At 44.9% G+C, this 26,021-nt stretch overlaps 1 protein-coding gene across 1 annotated transcript; it reads right to left on the bottom strand.

The window, feature by feature from the left end:
• Positions 1 to 1,470: 1,470 nt before the first annotated feature.
• On the bottom strand, positions 1,471 to 25,744 carry LOC121544512 (lysyl oxidase homolog 3B; the record flags this gene model as incomplete). Its single annotated transcript, XM_045220349.1, is given in 9 exon segments — positions 1,471 to 2,890; positions 3,085 to 3,196; positions 3,344 to 3,480; positions 5,280 to 5,395; positions 14,947 to 14,977; positions 14,980 to 15,189; positions 16,077 to 16,236; positions 17,344 to 17,499; positions 25,590 to 25,744. Coding segments are annotated over 9 exon segments (1,151 nt in total), but the record flags the coding sequence as incomplete, so codon positions are not given.
• Positions 25,745 to 26,021: the final 277 nt, after the last annotated feature.

Raw genomic sequence — 26,021 nt, 5'->3', positions numbered from 1 at the left:
ACCAGTCCTTTATTGGGGGTGTCTTGCTAATTGCCTATTTATTTAATTTTTGCTGGACCCCAGTTGTAATACTGGGTGGTTTTAAAGGCTCAGGTTGGGTTGTAATACTGGGTGGTTTTAAAGGCTCAGGTTGAGTTGTAATACGGGGTGGTTTTAAAGGCTCAGGTTGAGTTGTAATACTGGGTGGTTTTAAAGGCTCGTGTGTCCAAGCAATCCAAACTACACTGAGCAAAAATATAAACAACATGCAACAACTTCTTCAAAGATTGAAATAAATTCATTTGGCCGTTATCTAGGGATTCATTAGGCCCTTATCTAGGGATTCATTAGGCCCTTATCTAGGGATTCATTAGGCCCTTATCTAGGGATTCATTAGGCCCTTATCTAGGGATTCATTAGGCCCTTATCTAGGGATTCATTAGGCCCTTATCTAGGGATTTCACATGACTGGGAATACAGATATCATTAGGCCCTTATCTAGGGATTTCACATGACTGGGAATACAGATATCATTAGGCCGTTATCTAGGGATTTCACATGACTTTGACTCTGTTGGTCAAAGTAGGGGCATGGATCATAAAACCAGTCAGTATCTTGTGTGACCACCATTTGCCTCATGCAGCGCGACACATCTCCTTCGCATAGAGTTGATCAGGCTGTTGATTATGGCCTGTGGAATGTTGTCCCACTCCTCTTCAATGGCTGTGTGAAGTTGATGGATATTGGCGGAACTGGAACACGCTGTCGTACATGTCGATCCAGAGCATCCCAAACATGCTCAATGGGTGACATGTCTGGTGAGTATGCAGGCCATGGAAGAACTGGGACATTTTCAGCTTCCAGGAATTTTGTACAGATCCTTGCGACATGGGGCTGTGCATTATCATGCTGAAACATGGAGGTGATGGTGGCGGATGAATGGCACGACAATGGGCCTCAGGATCTCGTCATGGTATCTCTTTGCATTCAAATTGCCATCAATAAAATACAATTGTGTTAGTTGTCCGTAGCTTATGCCTGCCCATACCATAACCCCACCGCCACCATGGAGCACTCTGTTCACAATGTTGACACGGTTTCTGACAGTTTGTGCAGACAGTCTTCGGTTGTGCAAACCCACAGTTTCAAATTCTTTAAAACTATGTTGTAGGTGGCTTATGGTAGAGAATTCTCTGATAACAGCTCTGGTGGACATTCTTGAAGTCAGCATGCCAATTGCACACTCCCTCAACTTAAAACATCTGTGGGATTGTGTTGTGTGATAAACTGCACCTTTTATAGTGGCCTTTTATTGTCCCCAGCACAAGGTGCACCTGTGTAATGATCATGCTGTTTAATCAACTTGAAAAGCCACACCTGTCAGGTGAATGGATTATCTTGGCAAAGGAGAAACGCTCACTAACAGGGATGTAAACACATTTGTTAACAACATTTTAGAGAAATAAGCATTTTGTGCGTGTGGAACATTTCTGGGATCTTTTATTTCAGCTCATGAAACATGGGACCAACACTTTACATGTTGCGTTTATATTTCTGTTTAGTATATATCCTCATAGGAGATCCAAACAACCCCAAATCATAAGAGAGTTACACCAATAGATGAGCACCGTGTTAAAAACACAATCATGCAGAATGACAAACTGATGGTTTTGGAGCAGGGGTCTTCAACTCTTACCCTAGGGTCCGGAGTATTACTAGTTTTCTGTTGTACCTGATGATTCATTGCACCCACCTGGTGCCCCCAGGTCTAAATCAGTCCCTGATTAGAGGAGGAACAATGAAAAAACGCAGTGGAACTGGCTTCAAGGTCCAGATTTGAATTTGAAGACTTTAGAATATATTTTATCTAAACAGATCTTTGAGAACTCCATGGAGATGCTACAACAGGATGGTTCCCTGTGACGCCTCAGGTCATTATGAACACGGCTTGTAGCAGAACAAGGACTGGCGTTTTCTCCTGAGGTGTATTCATTAGTGCACAGCATAGCAAAAAAAACTACGTTTTGCAACGAAACCAAGAGCTTATATTGGACAAATAGGTCAGTCCCTGTTTTGTTTGCTTCTGTTTGGTTCCTAGTGAATACACCTCTGGATCACCGTTCAAAACTACAGACTGGACAAAAAAATACAAACTTTAATTCATAACTTTAACAAAACATTCATGAATAGGTTGCACGTCAGACATCAATCAGTCACACATTCTTTAAGACTAGTGTGATATCCTTCATGACTTGTGTTCTTCTGTCACAAAATGTAGCATAATATACTCACATTTGAATAAAAATCTGAAATAAGTTTGTTTAAAAAAAAAAATATTAGAGCACTAAGTATTCAAGTACAAAAACACTGACACACACCAACACACGAATCACCATATGACATCACAATATAACATGGCTCCTTCAGTCAAGGCCTGGATTCAATCTGATCGGCGGTAGATCAGTAGATCATGACGCGCTTGACATGTTAAAGGTAATCTGAGCTGACTTATGAAGCGTTTACCGTGAACGCGGTCTCTGTAAACGCGGAAACATTGCCTTTTAAAAGGTGCATTAGCCGACAAAAATGCGTTTGGATTGAATCCTGGTCTTAAGACCACTGCTGCTGCCCTGTGGGATGTTGCTTGTGATTTAATGATGTTGGTTGTGATCGGTTGGTTGGTTTGTGATTTGATAATGAATTGGGTTTCTGATAGGTAGATAGGTGATGGAGGGGTTGGTGATTGGTTGTCCCATTGTTGAACACGGTTAGACGCATCAAGCCCCGCTCTTTGGTTTGTACATGGGTCTGATGAGATTTGTGTGTTGCTAGGCAGATTATGAGATCTGGTTGTTGAGCTGTCCTGGGTATTTCTCAAACTTCCTCTCTGCCTCCTCGCTGAAGGCATCACCTGTAGGGGCAACCAACAGTCAGAGACAGAAAGCCATGGAAGAGTCTGGAACAAAACTAAGGTTATGTCTGAAAATGGCAGCATATTCCCTACAGAGGACCCTTTTCAGACTGGAGATCAATAAAACATGTTAGTTAACTTAAGTCCATGGACTGTTTTTCAAATGACAAATCTCAGGGGGTGCAGCTTCTCACCCATGTGACAGTTGTGAAGCCAGATCCGGTGGCCGTCGTATTTGCAGTTGCATTTCATGGCGTTGTTGGTGAAGTCACTCTCTGCCACTTCAAAGTTTGGATTGATCACAATCTGAAATGATGGAACATCAAACACAACTTACATTTGTAGTTTGCCATATTTCAAAATGTCATGCAGTTACACATTTTGGAAGTTATATGTCTGATTCAGGGCCTCCCGGGATTTTTTAACAGCCTCGAAAAGGAAATGGTAGTTCACCTGTAGGATGTAGTTTCCTGGTTTTATGTCGGTGATGTCGATCCACTGGCAGTCGATGTCATGGCGATACAGGTCCCAACACCCCACGGTGATGCCCTGCTCTCCGAAATTAGCACACTCATACCTCTTAGAGATACCTGGAGAACACAGATACACTCGCATTACCTCTTAGAGATAACCGGAGAACACAGATACTCACTCATACCTCTTAGAGATACCTGGAGAACACAGATTACAACAGTTAGACTCTTAACCAAAAATACTATATTCTCCAAAACCAGATACAGAATGTTTCACTTGGATTTCGATAAGATATCCCTCTTAAGGATCGGACCCTTTTTTTCAATTTTCGCCTAAAATGACATACCCAAATCTAACTGCCTGTAGCTCAGGACCTGAAGCAAGGATATGCATATTCTTGATACCATTTGAAAGGAAACACTTTGAGGTTTGTGGAAATGTGAAATTAATGTAGGAGAATATAACACATTAGATCTGGTAAAAGATAATACAAACAAAAAAACAGGCGTTTTCTATTTTGTTTTTGTTCCATCATCTTTGAAATGCAAGAGAAAGGCCAAAATATAATATTGCAGTTTAAGCGCAATTTAGATTTTGGCCACTAGATGGCAGCAGTGTGTGTGCAGAGTTTCAGATTGATCCAGTGAAGCATTGCAATACTGGACTATTTTGTATCAAGTCTGCCCAAATGTGCCGAATTGGTCAATTGATACATTTTCAAGTACATAACTATAGAGAACATACAAAAATGATATGGTAATAATAAATGTACGTTTACACACTCCCAGGAATGTCATACATGATGGATCATTAGCTTATACACTAACTTTCACACATCTAGATGGCCGGGCGGGGTGGGTGTGGAGCCGGAGACAGCAGGGGTTCAAACTGTAGAACCCAGTTCCTACATTTTAATATATAAATTGATTTTATCAAACAAAACTATGCTTCATTTTATCTCTGGGACCCTTAGGATGACAAATCAGAGCAATATTACTGAATGTAAGTACATTATTTACCTTCAGAGGTGAATGTATCAAACCAGTTGCCGTGATACGTTTTTTGTTGTTGTGCACTCTCCTCAAACAATAGCATCGTATTTTTTCACTGTAATCTACTACAAGACCATGGTGCTTGCCTACGGAGCTGTGAGGGGAACGGCACCTCCGTACCTTCAGGCTCTGATCAGTCCCTACACCCAAACGAGGGCAATGCGTTCATCCACCTCTGGCCTGCTGGCCCCCCTACCTCTAGAGAAGCACAGTTCCCGCTCAGCCCAGTCAAAGCTATTCGCTGCTCTGGCACCCCAATGGTGGAACAAGCTCCCCCACGACGCCAGGACAGCGGAGTCACTGACCACCTTCCGGAGACACTTGAAACCCTACCTCTTTAAGGAATACCTGGAATAGTATAAAAGCAATCCTTCTACACCCCCCTCCCCCACCCCTCCATTAAAAAAAGTATAATAATAATAAATAAAAAAATAGGGTGGCTATCATAAGTTGAATGCACCAATTTGTAAGTTGCTGTGGATAAGAGTGTCTGCTAAATGACGTAAATGTAAAAATGTAATAGCTACTGTAAAGTGGACAGTGCAGTTAGATTAACATGAATTTAAGCTTTCTGCCCATATAAGACATGTCTATGTCCTGGAAAGTTTACTGTTACTTACAACAGTCATGCTAATCAAATTAGCGCACGTTAGCTCAACCGTCCCATATACGGGACACCAATCCCGTAGAGGTTAACACCCAAATAAAGGCTATATTTGATTGGCTGACCATCTAGTAAAGGCTGTTTTGATTGGATGGCACTCCAATAGACCCTGTTCTGATTGGGTGGACCACAGTAGACTGTTCCGATTGGCTGGCCCTCCGGTAAATCCTGTTCTGATTGGTTTGCCTCCCAGACTCACCCTCGTGACACTCTGTGTCCTCCAGACAGAAGGAAGCCTTGTGTCCCTCAGCCACCTTGGTCCCGTTGGACGACAGCAGGTCGTAGTGGGTGAATATGTCCATGCTGTGGTAGTGCCTGCATGGGGAGTCCAACAATAGTTAAAACATCTGATGTGTAACATCAACTCTTATTTTATATTCTGTGCTGTGAATGACACAACGTTTACTTGATCAACCTAGACTATAGAACAGATTCATAGGACCCATCTTCCTGCTTGTTCCAGCAAACTTAGCTTCTGACTTATTTCCTAAACCTGGTCAATACTAAACATCATATTAAGGTGTGGGACATTCATTCAACAAGAAATAACTAACAGGTCTATTACGCTCCAGCAGCTAGAATTTGTCCGTCCACAATTATCCCGTGGGAACATGGCGGCCCTCAATACCAGACAACAGAAAGAGCTGGCCGCTACTATACGAGAGACTGTTCTTGAGGAGACTGTTCTTGACTTCTGCTCACGAACTGTTCGGGCAGGAGAAGCTGGGTCCCGTACCACTGATTAACACTCCGCAGCGGCTCTCGCTGTATGATTGTACGGATTCACAGCTTTGAAGTCAAGTGGCTAATTGTTCGCCTTGCAGCGGAATCCGGGGGCCTGACCTATGCAGGGAAGAGGATCAGCATCTACCCAGACTTGAGTGCTGAAACAGAGGGAGATCAGCATCTACCCAGACCTGAGTGCTGAAACAGAGGGAGATCAGCATCTACCCAGACCTGAGTGCTGAAACAGAGGGAGATCAGCATCTACCCAGACCTGAGTGCTGAAACAGAGGGAGATCAGCATCTACCCAGACCTGAGTGCTGAAACAGAGGGAGATCAGCATCTACCCAGACCTGAGTGCTGAAACAGAGGGAGATCAGCATCTACCCAGACCTGAGTGCTGAAACAGAGGGAGATCAGCATCTACCCAGACCTGAGTGCTGAAACAGAGGGAGATCAGCATCTACCCAGACCTGAGTGCTGAAACAGAGGGAGATCAGCATCTACCCAGACCTGAGTGCTGAAACAGAGGGAGATCAGCATCTACCCAGACCTGAGTGCTGAAAAAGAGGGAGATCAGGATCTATCCAGACCTGAGTGCTGAAACAGAGGGAGATCAGCATCTACCCAGACCTGAGTGCTGAACTGATGAAACAGAGGGAGATCAGCATCTACCCAGACCTGAGTGCTGAACTGCTGAAACAGAGGGAGATCAGCATCTACCCAGACCGGAGTGCTGAACTGCTGAAACAGAGGGAGATCAGCATCTACCCAGACCTGAGTGCTGAACTGCTGAAACAGAGGGAGATCAGCATCTACCCAGACCTGAGTGCTGAAACAGAGGGAGATCAGCATCTACCCAGACCTGAGTGCTGAAACAGAGGGAGATCAGCATCTACCCAGACCTGAGTGCTGAAACAGAGGGAGATCAGCATCTACCCAGACCTGAGTGCTGAAACAGAGGGAGATCAGCATCTACCCAGACCTGAGTGCTGAAACAGAGGGAGATCAGCATCTACCCAGACCTGAGTGCTGAAACAGAGGGAGATCAGCATCTACCCAGACCTGAGTGCTGAAACAGAGGGAGATCAGGATCTATCCAGACCTGAGTGCTGAAACAGAGGGAGATCAGCATCTACCCAGACCTGAGTGCTGAACTGATGAAACAGAGGGAGATCAGCATCTACCCAGACCTGAGTGCTGAACTGCTGAAACAGAGGGAGATCAGCATCTACCCAGACCTGAGTGCTGAACTGCTGAAACAGAGGGAGATCAGCATCTACCCAGACCTGAGTGCTGAACTGCTGAAACAGAGGGAGATCAGCATCTACCCAGACCTGAGTGCTGAAACAGAGGGAGATCAGGATCTACCCAGACCTGAGTGCTGAAACAGAGGGAGATCAGCATCTACCCAGACCTGAGTGCTGAACTGATGAAACAGAGGGAGATCAGCATCTACCCAGACCTGAGTGCTGAACTGCTGAAACAGAGGGAGATCAGCATCTACCCAGACCTGAGTGCTGAAACAGAGGGAGATCAGGATCTATCCAGACCTGAGTGCTGAAACAGAGGGAGATCAGCATCTACCCAGACCTGAGTGCTGAACTGATGAAACAGAGGGAGATCAGCATCTACCCAGACCTGAGTGCTGAACTGCTGAAACAGAGGGAGATCAGCATCTACCCAGACCTGAGTGCTGAACTGCTGAAACAGAGGGAGATCAGCATCTACCCAGACCTGAGTGCTGAACTGCTGAAACAGGGGGAGATCAGCATCTACCCAGACCTGAGTGCTGAAACAGAGGGAGATCAGCATCTACCCAGACCTGAGTGCTGAACTGCTGAAACAGAGGGAGATCAGCATCTACCCAGACCTGAGTGCTGAAACAGAGGGAGATCAGCATCTACCCAGACCTGAGTGCTGAACTGCTGAAACAGAGGGAGATCAGCATCTACCCAGACCTGAGTGCTGAAACAGAGGAGATCAGCATCTACCCAGACCTGAGTGCTGAAACAGAGGGAGATCAGCATCTACCCAGACCTGAGTGCTGAACTGCTGAAACAGAGGGAGATCAGCATCTACCCAGACCTGAGTGCTGAACTGCTGAAACAGAGGGAGATCAGCATCTACCCAGACCTGAGTGCTGAAACAGAGGGAGATCAGCATCTACCCAGACCTGAGTGCTGAAACAGAGGGAGATCAGTATCTACCCAGACCTGAGTGCTGAAACAGAGGGAGATCAGCATCTACCCAGACCTGAGTGCTGAAACAGAGGGAGATCAGCATCTACCCAGACCTGAGTGCTGAAACAGAGGAGATCGGCATCTACCCAGACCTGAGTGCTGAAACAGAGGGAGATCAGCATCTACCCAGACCTGAGTGCTGAAAAGAGGGAGATCAGGATCTATCCAGACCTGAGTGCTGAAACAGAGGGAGATCAGCATCTACCCAGACCTGAGTGCTGAACTGATGAAACAGAGGGAGATCAGCATCTACCCAGACCTGAGTGCTGAACTGCTGAAACAGAGGGAGATCAGCATCTACCCAGACCGAGTGCTGAACTGCTGAAACAGAGGGAGATCAGCATCTACCCAGACCTGAGTGCTGAACTGCTGAAACAGAGGGAGATCAGCATCTACCCAGACCTGAGTGCTGAAACAGAGGGAGATCAGCATCTACCCAGACCTGAGTGCTGAAACAGAGGGAGATCAGCATCTACCCAGACCTGAGTGCTGAAACAGAGGGAGATCAGCATCTGCCCAGACCTGAGTGCTGAAACAGAGGGAGATCAGCATCTACCCAGACCTGAGTGCTGAAACAGAGGGAGATCAGCATCTGCCCAGACCTGAGTGCTGAAACAGAGGGAGATCAGCATCTACCCAGACCTGAGTGCTGAAACAGAGGGAGATCAGGATCTATCCAGACCTGAGTGCTGAAACAGAGGGAGATCAGCATCTACCCAGACCTGAGTGCTGAACTGATGAAACAGAGGGGGAGATCAGCATCTACCCAGACCTGAGTGCTGAACTGCTGAAACAGAGGGAGATCAGCATCTACCCAGACCTGAGTGCTGAACTGCTGAAACAGAGGGAGATCAGCATCTACCCAGACCTGAGTGCTGAACTGCTGAAACAGAGGGAGATCAGCATCTACCCAGACCTGAGTGCTGAAACAGAGGGAGATCAGGATCTACCCAGACCTGAGTGCTGAAACAGAGGGAGATCAGCATCTACCCAGACCTGAGTGCTGAACTGATGAAACAGAGGGAGATCAGCATCTACCCAGACCTGAGTGCTGAAACAGAGGGAGATCAGCATCTATCCAGACCTGAGTGCTGAAACAGAGGGAGATCAGCATCTACCCAGACCTGAGTGCTGAACTGATGAAACAGAGGGAGATCAGCATCTACCCAGACCTGAGTGCTGAACTGCTGAAACAGAGGGAGATCAGCATCTACCCAGACCTGAGTGCTGAACTGCTGAAACAGAGGGAGATCAGCATCTACCCAGACCTGAGTGCTGAACTGCTGAAACAGGGGGAGATCAGCATCTACCCAGACCCGAGTGCTGAAACAGAGGGAGATCAGCATCTACCCAGACCTGAGTGCTGAACTGCTGAAACAGAGGGAGATCAGCATCTACCCAGACCTGAGTGCTGAAACAGAGGGAGATCAGCATCTACCCAGACCTGAGTGCTGAACTGCTGAAACAGAGGAGATCAGCATCTACCCAGACCTGAGTGCTGAAACAGAGGGAGATCAGCATCTACCCAGACCTGAGTGCTGAAACAGAGGGAGATCAGCATCTACCCAGACCTGAGTGCTGAACTGCTGAAACAGAGGGAGATCAGCATCTACCCAGACCTGAGTGCTGAACTGCTGAAACAGAGGGAGATCAGCATCTACCCAGACCTGAGTGCTGAAACAGAGGGAGATCAGCATCTACCCAGACCTGAGTGCTGAAACAGAGGGAGATCAGTATCTACCCAGACCTGAGTGCTGAAACAGAGGGAGATCAGCATCTACCCAGACCTGAGTGCTGAACTGCTGAAACAGAGGGAGATCAGCATCTACCCAGACCTGAGTGCTGAAACAGAGGGAGATCAGCATCTACCCAGACCTGAGTGCTGAAACAGAGGGAGATCAGCATCTACCCAGACCTGAGTGCTGAAACAGAGGGAGATCAGCATCTACCCAGACCTGAGTGCTGAACTGCTGAAACAGAGGGAGATCAGCATCTACCCAGACCTGAGTGCTGAACTGCTGAAACAGAGGGAGATCAGCATCTACCCAGACCTGAGTGCTGAAACAGAGGGAGATCAGCATCTACCCAGACCTGAGTGCTGAACTGCTGAAACAGAGGGAGATCAGCATCTACCCAGACCTGAGTGCTGAACTGCTGAAACAGAGGGAGATCAGCATCTACCCAGACCTGAGTGCTGAAACAGAGGGAGATCAGCATCTACCCAGACCTGAGTGCTGAACTGCTGAAACAGAGGGAGATCAGCATCTAACCAGACCTGAGCGCTGAAACAGAGGGAGATCAGCATCTACCCAGACCTGAGTGCTGAACTGCTGAAACAGAGGGAGATCAGCATCTACCCCAGACCTGAGTGCTGAAACAGAGGGAGATCAGCATCTACCCAGACCTGAGTGCTGAACTGCTGAAACAGAGGGAGATCAGGATCTATCCAGACCTGAGTGCTGGAACAGAGGGAGATCAGCATCTACCCAGACCTGAGTGCTGAAACAGAGGGGGATCAGCATCTACCCAGACCTGAGTGCTGAAACAGAGGGAGATCAGCATCTACCCAGACCTGAGTGCTGAAACAGAGGGAGATCAGCATCTACCCAGACCTGAGTGCTGAACTGCTGAAACAGAGGGGAGATCAGCATCTACCCAGACCTGAGTGCTGAAACAGAGGGAGATCAGCATCTACCCAGACCTGAGTGCTGAACTGCTGAAACAGAGGGGAGATCAGCATCTACCCAGACCTGAGTGCTGAAACAGAGGGAGATCAGCATCTACCCAGACCTGAGTGCTGAACTGCTGAAACAGAGGGAGATCAGCATCTACCCAGACCTGAGTGCTGAAACAGAGGGAGATCAGCATCTACCCAGACCTGAGTGCTGAACTGCTGAAACAGAGGGAGATCAGCATCTAACCAGACCTGAGCGCTGAAACAGAGGGGAGATCAGCATCTACCCAGACCTGAGTGCTGAACTGCTGAAACAGAGGGAGATCAGCATCTGCCCAGACCTGAGTGCTGAAACAGAGGGAGATCAGCATCTACCCAGACCTGAGTGCTGAACTGCTGAAACAGAGGGAGATCAGCATCTACCCAGACCTGAGTGCTGAAACAGAGGGAGATCAGGATCTATCCAGACCTGAGTGCTGAAACAGAGGGAGATCAGCATCTACCCAGACCTGAGTGCTGAACTGATGAAACAGAGGGAGATCAGCATCTACCCAGACCTGAGTGCTGAACTGCTGAAACAGAGGGAGATCAGCATCTACCCAGACCTGAGTGCTGAACTGCTGAAACAGAGGGAGATCAGCATCTACCCAGACCTGAGTGCTGAACTGCTGAAACAGAGGGAGATCAGCATCTACCCAGACCTGAGTGCTGAAACAGAGGGAGATCAGCATCTACCCAGACCTGAGTGCTGAACTGCTGAAACAGAGGGAGATCAGCATCTACCCAGACCTGAGTGCTGAAACAGAGGGAGATCAGCATCTACCCAGACCTGAGTGCTGAACTGCTGAAACAGAGGGAGATCAGCATCTACCCAGACCTGAGTGCTGAAACAGAGGGAGATCAGCATCTACCCAGACCTGAGTGCTGAAACAGAGGGAGATCAGCATCTACCCAGACCTGAGTGCTGAACTGCTGAAACAGAGGGAGATCAGCATCTACCCAGACCTGAGTGCTGAACTGCTGAAACAGAGGGAGATCAGCATCTACCCAGACCTGAGTGTTGAAACAGAGGGAGATCAGCATCTACCCAGACCTGAGTGCTGAAACAGAGGGAGATCAGTATCTACCCAGACCTGAGTGCTGAAACAGAGGGAGATCAGCATCTACCCAGACCTGAGTGCTGAACTGCTGAAACAGAGGGAGATCAGCATCTACCCAGACCTGAGTGCTGAAACAGAGGGAGATCAGCATCTACCCAGACCTGAGTGCTGAAACAGAGGAGATCAGCATCTACCCAGACCTGAGTGCTGAAACAGAGGAGATCAGCATCTACCCAGACCTGAGTGCTGAACTGCTGAAACAGAGGGAGATCAGCATCTACCCAGACCTGAGTGCTGAACTGCTGAAACAGAGGGAGATCAGCATCTACCAGACCTGAGTGCTGAAACAGAGGGAGATCAGCATCTACCCAGACCTGAGTGCTGAACTGCTGAAACAGAGAGGAGATCAGCATCTACCCAGACCTGAGTGCTGAACTGCTGAAACAGAGGGAGATCAGCATCTACCCAGACCTGAGTGCTGAAACAGAGGGAGATCAGCATCTACCCAGACCTGAGTGCTGAACTGCTGAAACAGAGGGAGATCAGCATCTAACCAGACCTGAGCGCTGAAACAGAGGGAGATCAGCATCTACCCAGACCTGAGTGCTGAACTGCTGAACAGAGGGAGATCAGCATCTACCCCCGACCTGAGTGCTGAAACAGAGGGAGATCAGCATCTACCCAGACCTGAGTGCTGAACTGCTGAAACAGAGGGAGATCAGGATCTATCCAGACCTGAGTGCTGAAACAGAGGGAGATCAGCATCTGCCCAGACCTGAGTGCTGAAACAGAGGGAGATCAGCATCTACCCAGACCTGAGTGCTGAAACAGAGGGAGATCAGCATCTACCCAGACCTGAGTGCTGAAACAGAGGGAGATCAGCATCTACCCAGACCTGAGTGCTGAACTGCTGAAACAGAGGGAGATCAGCATCTACCCAGACCTGAGTGCTGAAACAGAGGGAGATCAGCATCTGCCCAGACCTGAGTGCTGAACTGCTGAAACAGAGGGAGATCAGCATCTACCCAGACCTGAGTGCTGAAACAGAGGAGATCAGCATCTACCCAGACCTGAGTGCTGAACTGCTGAAACAGAGGGAGATCAGCATCTACCCAGACCTGAGTGCTGAAACAGAGGGAGATCAGCATCTACCCAGACCTGAGTGCTGAACTGCTGAAACAGAGGAGATCAGCATCTAACCAGACCTGAGCGCTGAAACAGAGGAGATCAGCATCTACCCAGACCTGAGTGCTGAACTGCTGAAACAGAGGGAGATCAGCATCTACCAAGACCTGAGTGCTGAAACAGAGGGAGATCAGCATCTACCCAGACCTGAGTGCTGAACTGCTGAAACAGAGGGAGATCAGGATCTATCCAGACCTGAGTGCTGAAAGAGAGGGAGATCAGCATCTACCCAGACCTGAGTGCTGAAACAGAGGTCCTCTACCCAACCTGAGGCTGAAACAGAGGGAGATCAGCATCTACCCAGACCTGAGTGCTGAACTGCTGAAACAGAGGGAGATCAGCATCTACCCAGACCTGAGTGCTGAACTGATGAAACAGAGGGAGATCAGCATCTACCCAGACCTGAGTGCTGAAACAGAGGGAGATCAGCATCTACCCAGACCTGAGTGCTGAAACAGAGGGAGATCAGCATCTACCCAGACCTGAGTGCTGAACTGCTGAAACAGAGGGAGATCAGCATCTACCCAGACCTGAGTGCTGAACTGCTGAAACAGAGGGAGATCAGCATCTACCCAGACCTGAGTGCTGAAACAGAGGGAGATCAGCATCTACCCAGACCTGAGTGCTGAACTGCTGAAACAGAGGGAGATCAGCATCTACCCAGACCTGAGTGCTGAAACAGAGGGAGATCAGCATCTACCCAGACCTGAGTGCTGAACTGCTGAAACAGAGGGAGATCAGCATCTACCCAGACCTGAGTGCTGAAACAGAGGGAGATCAGCATCTACCCAGACCTGAGTGCTGAACTGCTGAAACAGAGGAGATCAGCATCTAACCAGACCTGAGCGCTGAAACAGAGGGAGATCAGCATCTACCCAGACCTGAGTGCTGAACTGCTGAAACAGAGGGAGATCAGCATCTACCCAGACCTGAGTGCTGAAACAGAGGAGATCAGCATCTACCCAGACCTGAGTGCTGAACTGCTGAAACAGAGGGAGATCAGGATCTATCCAGACCTGAGTGCTGAAACAGAGGGAGATCAGCATCTACCCAGACCTGAGTGCTGAAACAGAGGGAGATCAGCATCTACCCAGACCTGAGTGCTGAAACAGAGGGAGATCAGCATCTACCCAGACCTGAGTGCTGAACTGCTGAAACAGAGGGAGATCAGCATCTACCCAGACCTGAGTGCTGAACTGATGAAACAGAGGGAGATCAGCATCTACCCAGACATGAGTGCTGAAACAGAGGGAGATCAGCATCTACCCAGACCTGAGTGCTGAAACAGAGGGAGATCAGCATCTACCCAGACCTGAGTGCTGAAACAGAGGGAGATCAGCATCTACCCAGACCTGAGTGCTGAACTGCTGAAACAGACGGAGACCTACAAAACTCATCTTGACCTTCCAGAACACAACAAACACGATTTCCACTGCCAAGGAGGCTCAAGACTTCTTCGAGAGGCACATCAAACCCAACACACAAGGGGACAAGCTGACAGATGGAACCCCATGACTGGCTCAGTATTCAGGTACGCTATCCATGCACAGTCATGCAGCCTAGCCGATGTCTGTGATGCAGCCCACAGCATAAGACAATGAAGAGGATACCTCTCATGTTTGGGTACAAGGTACATTATTACTACTATTGCTGAGCATTGAACTTGTTAGAATTATATTGGCTATGGTCCAGGACATTTACACAGTGATGACACCATGCCAATTAATGAACAATGGACAATATATGGATCCTACATCGATCATATTTCTGACTGTTTAGGCATTAAGGCTGTCATCTCTGTCATCCCTGTCATACCTGTCATGCCTGTCTACCCTGTCATTCCTGTCATGCGCGGTAAGCAATAATATAGAGAATTGATATAGTGCTCCATAAGTTACCACACCATATTATTCTCCAGATGACTAGGTTGCCATAGTTACCCGTGACAGGCGTGCCAGACCCAGGAGTGGCGTCAGCCTTGGGCCTGAAGTCGGCCCGTCCGATGTTGTGGATCTGAGAGGAGAACCGCAGCAGACGGCGGTGTCCGTAGGGCCAGTTAGCGCTAGCAGCAGACTTAGACAGACAGTTCTCCTCCGCTGCACAGTACAACATGTGGAGGGGGCGGTCCTCGATGTACACCGACTGTTGGACCAGGGGAGCATTCAGGACCAGGTCAGATGCCGCTGAGAAGAGAGAGGAGGAGAGGAGACAAGGAAAAAGGAGGAGATAGGAGGAGGAGAGGGAGGAGAGGAGAGGGAGAGGAGAGGGAGGAGGGAGAGGAGAGGAGAGAGAGGAGAGGAGAGGGAGAGGAAAGGAGAGGGTAGTAACGGTCAAACCGTCAACATGTAGTTTCCATACCCAGCTCCAGTTTTAGTGCTTTCTATGTTAGTTGATTACAATGTATTATAACAAACCAATACTTTATCTGTATCAATGTATTATAACAAACCAATACTTTATCTGTATCAATGTATTATAACAAACCAATACTTTATCTGTATCAATGTATTATAACAAACCAATACTTTATCTGTATCAATGTATTATAACAAACCAATACTTTATCTGTATCAATGTATAATACCAAACCAATACTTTTATCTGTATCAATGTATTATAACAAACCAATACTTTATCTGTATCAATGTATTATAACAAACCAATACTTTATCTGTATCAATGTATTATAACAAACCAATACTTTATCTGTATCAATGTATAATAACAAACCAATACTTTATCTGTATCAATGTATTATAACAAACCAATACTTTATCTGTATCAATGTATTATAACAAACCAATACTTTATCTGTATCAGTGTATTATACCAAACCAATACTTTATCTGTATCAGTGTATTATACCAAACCAATACTTTATCTGTATCAGTGTATTATAACAAGCCAATACTTTATCTGTATCAATGGTCTAACTCATACCGGTTGGAGATTCTGGTCACCCGCTCTAGAATCATACGGTTTATTAATGTTTATGATTCTGTTACTGTGTTACTAATGTTTAAGACTGTGTCATGACACCAACTACCATTTTCTAAACAGTGTTACTCACTCTCTGAGCAGATGACTCCAGCAGAGAACTTAGCAGCAGTCTTCTGACAGCTGACGGTCCTGTGGTGCTGGCAGTGGCTCAGAGACATCTCGTTCCCTGTGCACTTCACTCCGCTCATCACCATCTCTGTTACATTACTACTGTCCCAGTACCACGTTTCCTTGGAGACAGGGTCAGGATAAACACAAACCGAGCCCAGACATTAGGAGGTTGTGATTTATAAAGTGCTTTTCCAGTATCTCAAAGCGCTCTACACTCTTCGGGAAAAAAAGAGTTCCAAAAGGGTTCTTCAGCTGTCCCCATGGGAGAACCCTTTTTTGGGTTCCAGGTAGAACCCTTTTGACTTCAATGTAGAACCCTCTATGAAAAGGGCTGCAACCTGCAACCGAAATGGGTTCATCAATGGGAACAGCCAAAGAGCCTTTTTTATGTTCTAGATCAAGGATGGGCCTGATTGGTGTCACACTTTCCCCCAGCTAACACACCTGACTTCAATAATCAACTAATTATGATCTTCATTTTAGAATGCAATTAGTTTAAATCAGCTGTGTTTTCTAGGGATGGGGGGGAAGTGTGAAACCCCTCTGGCTGTGAGGAGTTGCCCATCCCTGGTCTAGATATAACCTTTTTTTCTAGTGTGCATGTGGAAACTCACCTCATCCTCATCCAACTCATCCACCACCAATGTGTAGCACCCACCTGAGTGATGCAACTCATTTGTCCCAGAATGCTCACCACACATCAGCTAGCATGATGGAGAGGTGAGGATGACATACAGCATGTCAATTAGGTTAGCATTCATGCTCATTTTTATGGCAAATAAATGCATTTAAATTTGTGCATGATCAACGATTAATAAAAGCGATTGATTGAAATTGATTGCCCATCATCATTCTGCCTCTGACTAAAAGACACCTTAGAACTATGTAGGACAATGATAAGGCAGTACGGTATAATACTTTAACTCAGAGAAATGACTTTCTTCTCTCTGCTTTAAAGAAAAGAGAAACCTGCACGGTGCTCTGGCTTGTAGCGTAGCTTAAATAAATAAAAAAGTGATACGCACAAAGAGCAGTGTGCCGGTTTCTCTTTACTTGGACGTTATTCCCGTCAACAAGATAACTCAGATGTGAGTGCTTTAAAAAAAAAAATGTATCTGTCAGGTAAGCCAACCACACATCCCTGTAAAATGATAAGGGAGGAGAATACTTTGACTAGTAGGAATGAGCCGTGGTATTGACTGTTTTCTCTCCCAGTGTTTACTCACAGTGATGGCATGCATGGAGTACCCCAGGCCTAGCTGTCTGCAGACTACCATGGCCTCTTTAGTGGTCCAGCCTGCAGAGCACACCGTGCCCCACCGCGCCCCCACCTGAACCTCCACACGGCCCTCATAGTACGTCCTGCCTCCCACGATACGCACCTGCAGAAGGGGGGGCCCTAGGGGATGTCAGTGAGAGGGCACTTCCTGTGCATTTCCACTGGGGATTTACGTCTCAGACTTATCCCCTGGGAGACGTCAATCAGATGGCACCTCATGTCCTGTCTGTAGCCTGTCTGTAGTATGTCTGTGCTTCCCCCAACAGTACACATTTTTATTGTAACCCCGGACAAGCACACCTGATTCAAATTTTCAGCAGCTGTGGGGTTAGTCCATAGACTCATAGAACAACATGTCAGTCCTGAGGGCCAGTGGATTGCTGATGCAGCAGCAGCTGTGGGGTTAGTCCATAGACTCATAGAACAACATGTCAGAATGAACATGTCAGGGTGAGTCATGGAGCGGGGAGCCTCATTGGTTCCGTCCTGGTGGGTTGGGAGAACCAATGAGGTGTCGCCACCGGGCATGTTATGGTTGGCTGTTGGCTTATCCCCCCAGCAATGGGGTGGGGTGGTGGGGTTGGTCTAAACTAGGGCTGTGGTGGTCCCGACATTTCGTCAGCCGGTGACTGTCAAGCAAATAACTGCCGGTCTCACGGTAATTGACCGTTAATTAACATAAAGGAGGGTATCTCTCCAGGAACAGGGTTGGAGTTAAAACCTACAGGACGGTAGCTCTCCAGGAACAGGGTTGGGCAGTCCTGGTCTACACCTTCACAATAAATCCATTATTTATTTTAGACAGGTCTAAAGAATAGAATTGAACAAAGCTAAATAAAATAAAGGATATTTTCTCCAAATGATTTGAGGGAGTGCGCCCATGCGGCTATTCTGTGTTGAGCGTTTAACAAAGAAACAGGTCCTCCTATATGCTTAATTTAGAGTTATTTATGTAACTTTAGATGTGATACAAATGTTGGGCTATATGTTTGATTTTTAATACATTGTAAGGCTGCATGATGCGACCTAATGATGATTTGAAAAAAGTCGCTTGATAAAGCATGAGCTCTGCTTTGTTTTTTTGCACAGGATGTACATACTTCATCAGTCTCTCATTCACAATTTGACAAGCATTTGATAATGCCTCGAATTTCCGGCTGCATCCCCTTTGTGTGGCCGTAATGCACCCTAAAAAAATCCATGCCCTTGCGGCCAGAGAAATAAATTTCCAAACACACATGTTTTTTTTTACGCAATGAGGCTGATGCAACAGATCAGAACGTTTAGCTTAAAATGTTGATAAACTATTAGGCTATTTCTTCACATTATAAACGTAGCAATGTGCACACGGCAGTAGGCTGTAAGCGCGAATGTTCCATTAGCGGGAAAACACCATTATCAAAAGTGACCACAAATACGATTTATGCATGTAATGCTTATATTATAAAGGTGCATTTTTATGGTGAAAATTATCTTCCCCAAACTTGAAACTCACGCGCTGCTTATGTATGCCAGTTAGGCTCTGCACCACGTTGTAAAGCGGATTAATGTGCTTAATTTTAAGAAGTTATTTGGCCACTTTAGTTGTGATACAAACCTTATTAAAACATATAGGCCTATAGGCTAGGCTACATGAGGTGTGGGACTATGATTCAAAAAAGTCACACAAAAAAGGTATTGTTTCTTGCCTTAAGCTGGGCATCATTCACAAGTGATAATATATAATTCATAACTGATAGGCTAATATTGTCACCCATCACACTATTCTTGATTTAATCTTGTCTTTCCATATGCTAAATAATATATATGTGAAATTCGTTTTGATTTAGAATGGACCATTATCATGCACCTGTCTCGAAACTGGCAATTTATTTGACAAATTCATGTCATCTACGCACTTAAATAGCGAATGGAGGATGCTTCTCCCGTGGTTCATTTTCATGCCAGCCAGGTAGGCTATACTCCTGTTGTAAAGATAAACAATGTGCTTAATATTAGGAAAGTTGAGAAATAAATATAGTAGGCCTAGTCTATAGAAAGCTGATCCTCCTCTTTTTAGTAGAGGCCATCACTCTGTTGCATAGCCTATAGAAATGTTGCGCAACATGAGCTCATGGGCACTCATGAAGTGTTTGATTAGATTTTCGATTACATTTGCATTGATGTCAGAGTGATTAGAGGGACAATAGAGTGCTGAGTACCAGGCAGTTAGCAAGTTTGGTAGACTACTAATGACCATCAGCAGCATCAGAGCTTGGAGAAGCCTAGTTACCGTGACTAAACGGTCACGTGGAATTTGACTGCGGTCATGACTCGTGACCGGCGGTGTGGCGTTAATACGGTCACTGTAACGGCCCTAGTCTAAACCAAAACAATTTCGCCAGAATTTCTGGGGACCCAATGTCTTTCACGAGAAAACCCCACCCCACCCCAAATATAATGATGACACAACCTTAAAATCGTTAAATTTAGATTTTCACATCAACAATAACCTTCAATTAATTACATTTTCATCTCTCCTATCAAAATTAAGAGAACAAATACATACATTTGCTCAATTAAATTGTATTTTCAAATGATCTTTCTCAATATGGAATGGAGTTTGTGTATATTGTCGCATAAAATAATCTGTACTCTTCATTTTTGGTTTTAAAATTTGGTGACCCCACTGCAATTACAGCGCGACCCAAACTTTGAATACCACTGGTCTAATGGTTAAGACGGTGGGTTCCCTTTGGTCCGCGGAACATATCCGACTCGTTACATTATCATGATTGGTGGAGGGGATTCATGTATTATCATGATTGGTGGAGGGGATTCATGTATTATCATGATTGGTGGAGAGGATTCATGTATTATCATGACTGGTTGAGGGGATTCATGGACATGTATTCCATAGTTGCCACGGTTAGTGAGGTTGGAGATTCATGGTACTTGTAGTCCATGGTTATAACCTGGTTTAAGCATATTATATTAGCAGTGGGAAAAGCCGTTAGCTTGCCTAATAGACCTACTTGCAGGCCGTTGTTAGCGTAGCCCTAGCCCCCAGCTGTCTGCAGACCACCATGGCCTCCTTGGTTCCCCAGGCCCCTCCACAGATCAGCCCCCAGCTCCTGGTCCCGTTAGCCTCCGTTACTCAGCACCTCCACCCGCCCCTCTAGCTGCGTACGGCCCCCGTCAGGCGGATCTGTGGGGGCAGACGGGTTAGGAAGCGGAGGCGGGGGATGGGGAGGGGGAGGTGTGCAGTAGGAGCGCGGAGATTGGGGAAGTATGGTCTGGCTGAATACATGCTGTTTAGCCAGACTCTTAAAAAAAAGGGTTATTCGGCTGTCCCCATAGGAGAACCCTTTTTGGTTCCAGGTAGAACCCTTTTGGGTTCCATGTAGAACCCTCTGTGGAAAGGGTTCTACATTGAACACAAAAAGGTTCTACTTGGAACCAAAAGGGTTTTCCAAGGAACCTAAAAGGGTTCTCCAAAGGTTCTAGATACAGTGCATTCGGAAAGTATTCAGACCCCTTGAATATTTCCACATTTTACATTTACATTTACGTCATTTAGCAGACGCTCTTATCCAGAGCGACTTACAAATTGGTGCATTCACCCTATAGCCAGTGGGATAACCACTTTACAATATGATTTTTTTTTTTTGGGGGGGGGGGGTAGAAGGATTACTTTATCCTATCCCAGGTATTCCTTAAAGAGGTGGGGTTTCAAATGTCTCCGGAAGGTGGTGAGTGACTCCGCTGTCCTGGCGTCGTGAGGGAGCTTGTTCCACCATTGGGGTGCCAGAGCAGCGAACAGCTTTGACTGGGCTGAGCGGGAACTATGCTTCCGCAGAGGAAGGGGAGCCAGCAGGCCAGAGGTGGATGAACGCAATGCCCTCGTTTGGGTGTAGGGACTGATCACAGCCTGAAGGTACGGAGGTGCCGTTCCCCTCACAGCTCCGTAGGCAAGCACCATGGTCTTGTAACAGATGCGAGCTTCAACTGGAAGCCAGTGGAGTGTGCGGAGGAGCGGGGTGGCGTTACGTTACAGCCTTATTCTAAAATTGATTAAATTGTTTTTTTCCCCTCATCAATCTACACACAATACCCCATAATGACAAAGCAAAAACAGGTTTGCAGAATTTTTTGGAAATTTATCTAATGAAAAAAATCCTGAAATATCACATTTACATAAGTATTAAGACTCTTTACTCAGTACTTTGTTGAAGCACCTTTGGCAGCGATTACAGCCTCAAGTCTTCTTGGGTATGACGCTACAAGCTTGGCACACCTGTATTTGGGGAGTTTCTCCCATTCTTCTCTGCAGATCCTCTCAAGCTCTGTCAGGTTGGATTGGGAGTGTCGCTGCACAGCTATTGTCAGGTTCAAGTCCGGGCTCTGGCTGGGCCACTCAATGCTGCCACCACTATGCTTCACCGTAGGGATGGTGCCAGGTTTCCTTCAGACGTGACGCTTGGCATTCAGGCCAAAGAGTTCAATCTTGGTTTCATCAAACCAGAGAATCTTGTTTCTCATGGTCTGAGAGTCCTTTAGGTGCCTTTTGGCAAACTCCAAGCGGGCTGTCATGTGCCTTTTACTGAAGAGTGGCTTCCATCTGGCCACTCTACCATAAAGGCCTGGTTGGTGGAGTGCTGCAGAGGTGGTTGTCCTTCTGGAAGATTCTACCATCTCCACAGAGGAACTCTGGAGCTCTGTCAGAGTGCCTTCTCCCCCGATTGCTCAGTTTGGCCGGGCGGCCAGCTCTAGGAGTTGATGGAGGCCACTGTGTTCTTGGGAACTTCAATGCTGCAGATATTTTGTGGTACCCTTCCCCAGATCTGTGCCTCGACACAATCCTGTCTTGGAGCTCTACGGACAATTCCTTCGACCTCATGGCTTGGTTGTTGCTCTGACATGCACTGTCAACTGTGGGACCTTGTATAAACAGGTGTGTGCCTTTCCAAATCATGTCCAATCAATTGAATTGACCACAGGTGGACTCCAATCAAGTTGTAGAAACATCTCAAGGATGATCAATGGAAACAGGATGAACCTGAGCTCAATTTCGAGTCGCATAGCAAGGGGTCTGAATACTTATGTAAAAGGTCAAGGGGTCTGAATACTTATGTAAAAAGTCAAGGGGTCTGAATACTTATGTAAAAAGTCAAGGGGTCTGAATACTTATGTAAAAAGTCAAGGGGTCTGAATACTTATGTAAAAGGTCAAGGGGTCTGAATACTTATGTAAAAAGTCAAGGGGTCTGAATACTTTCCAAATGCACTCTAGCACCTTGTTTTCTAAGAGTGTAGACATCTCAGATGCCACCCTACTGCCTATATATTGCAGTACTTTTATAAGGAATAGGGAATAGGGAATAGGGAATAGGGAATAGGGAATAGGGCTCCATGCTTTAGGTTAGGGGTTTCTGAAGCTCTTTGTTGTGCATGTATTGGCATGTATTGTTAAAGGCATGTATTGTCATGTATTGTTAAAGGCATGTATTGTCATGTATTGTTAAAGGCATGTATTGTTAAAGGCATGTATTGTTATGTATTGTTAAAGGCATGTATTGTTAAAGGCATGTATTGTTAAAGGCATGTATTGTCATGTATTGTTAAAGGCATGTATTGTCATGTATTGTTAAAGGCATGTATTGTTAAAGGCATTTATTGTTATGTATTGTTAAAGGCATGTATTGTCATGTATTGTTAAAGGCATGTATTGTTAAAGGCATGTATTGTCATGTATTGTTAAAGGCATGTATTGTCATGTATTGTTAAAGGCATGTATTGTTAAAGGCATGTATTGTTATGTATTGTTAAAGGCATGTGTTGTTAAAGGCATGTATTGTTAAAGGCATGTATTGTCATGTATTGTTAAAGGCATGTATTGTTAAAGGCATGTATTGTCATGTATTGTTAAAGGCATGTATTGTCATGTATTGTTAAAGGCATGTATTGTCATGTATTGTTAAAGGCATGTAGTGTTAAAGGCATGTATTGTTATGTATTGTTAAAGGCATGTATTGTTAAAGGCATGTATTGTCATGTATTGTTAAAGGCATGTATTGTCATGTATTGTTAAAGGCATGTATTGTTAAAGGCGTGTATTGTTATGTATTGTTAAAGGCATGTATTGTCATGTATTGTTAAAGGCATGTATTGTTAAAGGCATGTATTGTCATGTATTGTTAAAGGCATGTATTGTCATGTATTGTTAAAGGCATGTATTGTTAAAGGCATGTATTGTCATGTATTGTTAAAGGCATGTATTGTTAAAGGCATGTATTGTTATGTATTGTTAAAGGCATGTATTGTCATGTATTGTTAAAGGCATGTATTGTTAAAGGCATGTATTGTTATGTATTGTTAAAGGCATGTATTGTCATGTATTGTTAAAGGCATGTATTGTTATGTATTGTTAAAGGCATGTATTGTCATGTATTGTTAAAGGCATGTATTGTCATGTATTGTTAAAGGCATGTATTGTTAAAGGCATGTATTGTCATGGATTGTTAAAGGCATGTATTGTTAAAGGCATGTATTGTCATGTATTGTTAAAGGCATGTATTGTCATGTATTGTTAAAGGCATGTATTGTTAAAGGCATGTATTGTTATGTATTGTTAAAGGCATGTATTGTCATGTATTGTTAAAGGCATGTATTGTTAAAGGCATGTATTGTTATGTATTGTTAAAGGCATGTATTGTCATGTATTGTTAAAGGCATGTATTGTTAAAGGCATGTATTGTTATGTATTGTTAAAGGCATGTATTGTCATGTATTGTTAAAGGCATGTATTGTTATGTATTGTTAAAGGCATGTATTGTCATGTATTGTTAAAGGAATGTATTGTTATGTATTGTTAAAGGCATGTATTGTCATGTATTGTTAAAGGCATGTATTGTTATGTATTGTTAAAGGCATGTATTGTCATGTATTGTTAAAGGCATGTATTGTTATGTATTGTTAAAGGCATGTATTGTCATGTATTGTTAAAGGCATGTATTGTTATGTATTGTTAAAGGCATGTATTGTCATGTATTGTTAAAGGCATGTATTGTTATGTATTGTTAAAGGCATGTATTGTTATGTATTGTTAAAGGCATGTATTGTCATGTATTGTTAAAGGCATGTATTGTTAAAGGCATGTATTGTTATGTATTGTTAAAGGCATGTATTGTCATGTATTGTTAAAGGCATGTATTGTTATGTATTGTTAAAGGCATGTATTGTCATGTATTGTTAAAGGCATGTATTGTTATGTATTGTTAAAGGCATGTATTGTCATGTATTGTTAAAGGCATGTATTGTTATGTATTGTTAAAGGCATGTATTGTCATGTATTGTTAAAGGCATGTATTGTTATGTATTGTTAAAGGCATGTATTGTTATGTATTGTTAAAGGCATGTATTGTTAAAGGCATGTATTGTCATGTATTGTTAAAGGCATGTATTGTTAAAGGCATGTATTGTTATGTATTGTTAAAGGCATGTATTGTTAAAGGCATGTATTGTTATGTATTGTTAAAGGCATGTATTGTTATGTATTGTTAAAGGCATGTATTGTCATGTATTGTTAAAGGCATGTATTGTTAAAGGCATGTATTGTTATGTATTGTTAAAGGCATGTATTGTTATGTATTGTTAAAGGCATGTATTGTTATGTATTGTTATGTATTGTTAAAGGCATGTGTTTGATGAGCGTAAAGGACGTCATTCCACACATCACTTATTCAGGATGCGTCCAGGTTTATATCTCTCATCACAATACTACTAACATTGTATTGAACATTATTGCAGCAAACATTTCTGCCTGATCAGGAATCTATTACCTCTTGTCAATACATCGCTGATCAATAAACAGTTTAAAATTCTCAGTAAATATAATCCCCCCCCTCCATTTGCTTAACTAACTTACTTTTTTCAACTTTTACTTAGGCCTAGATTCAATCCGTAGTGCTGAAGATCCGCAGTATAGCACGATTTAAATAGAAAATCAAATGTTTCCGCGTTCGCGGTTAACACTGTATGTATATGTCAATCAGAAGTTTCAATTGAGCGGATGTTCAGCACTACGAATACAGGTGCAACATGCTCTCAGTGAAACAGGAGATAACACTAACTGACCCTCTAGGATGATTTGAAGTTCATTAAACAGAATGGAATGGAATGGAATTTAATTTAAATTGAGTAGTTAGTCTCTGACCGAGTTCTCCAGAGCCATGTACGGCGTGTTGCACCTCACAGCGGCGTCTTCTACATGCTGGCAGTCCTCTGAGGTTATGTTCTTAAAGACACAGTTCCACATCGACTTCTCCGTCCCCAGACACTGGACCTCATTCATGTGGATAGGACCCATCCCTACACACAGACACACAGACACACACAGACACACAGACACACACAGCTTGTAGAAACCCTTAAATGAATCAAAAAACATCAAGAGGCATCAAAAGTAACATTTTAGAAGACAGTAGTACTCATAGGGAATCCCAGGACATGGTGTCTATAATACTGTAAGGGGTTCTTCTACATAGAAGATCATAGGGAATCCCAGGACATGGTGTCTATAATACTGTAAGGAGTTATTCTACATAGAAGACCATAGGAAATCCCAGGACAGGGTGTCTATAATACT

Source organism: Coregonus clupeaformis, unplaced genomic scaffold (genome assembly GCF_020615455.1).
Source record: "Coregonus clupeaformis isolate EN_2021a unplaced genomic scaffold, ASM2061545v1 scaf3616, whole genome shotgun sequence".
Taxonomy (NCBI): Eukaryota; Metazoa; Chordata; class Actinopteri; order Salmoniformes; family Salmonidae; genus Coregonus; species Coregonus clupeaformis.
Note: the sequence above shows the minus strand (reverse complement) of the source record. Positions and strands in the feature narration are given on the sequence as shown.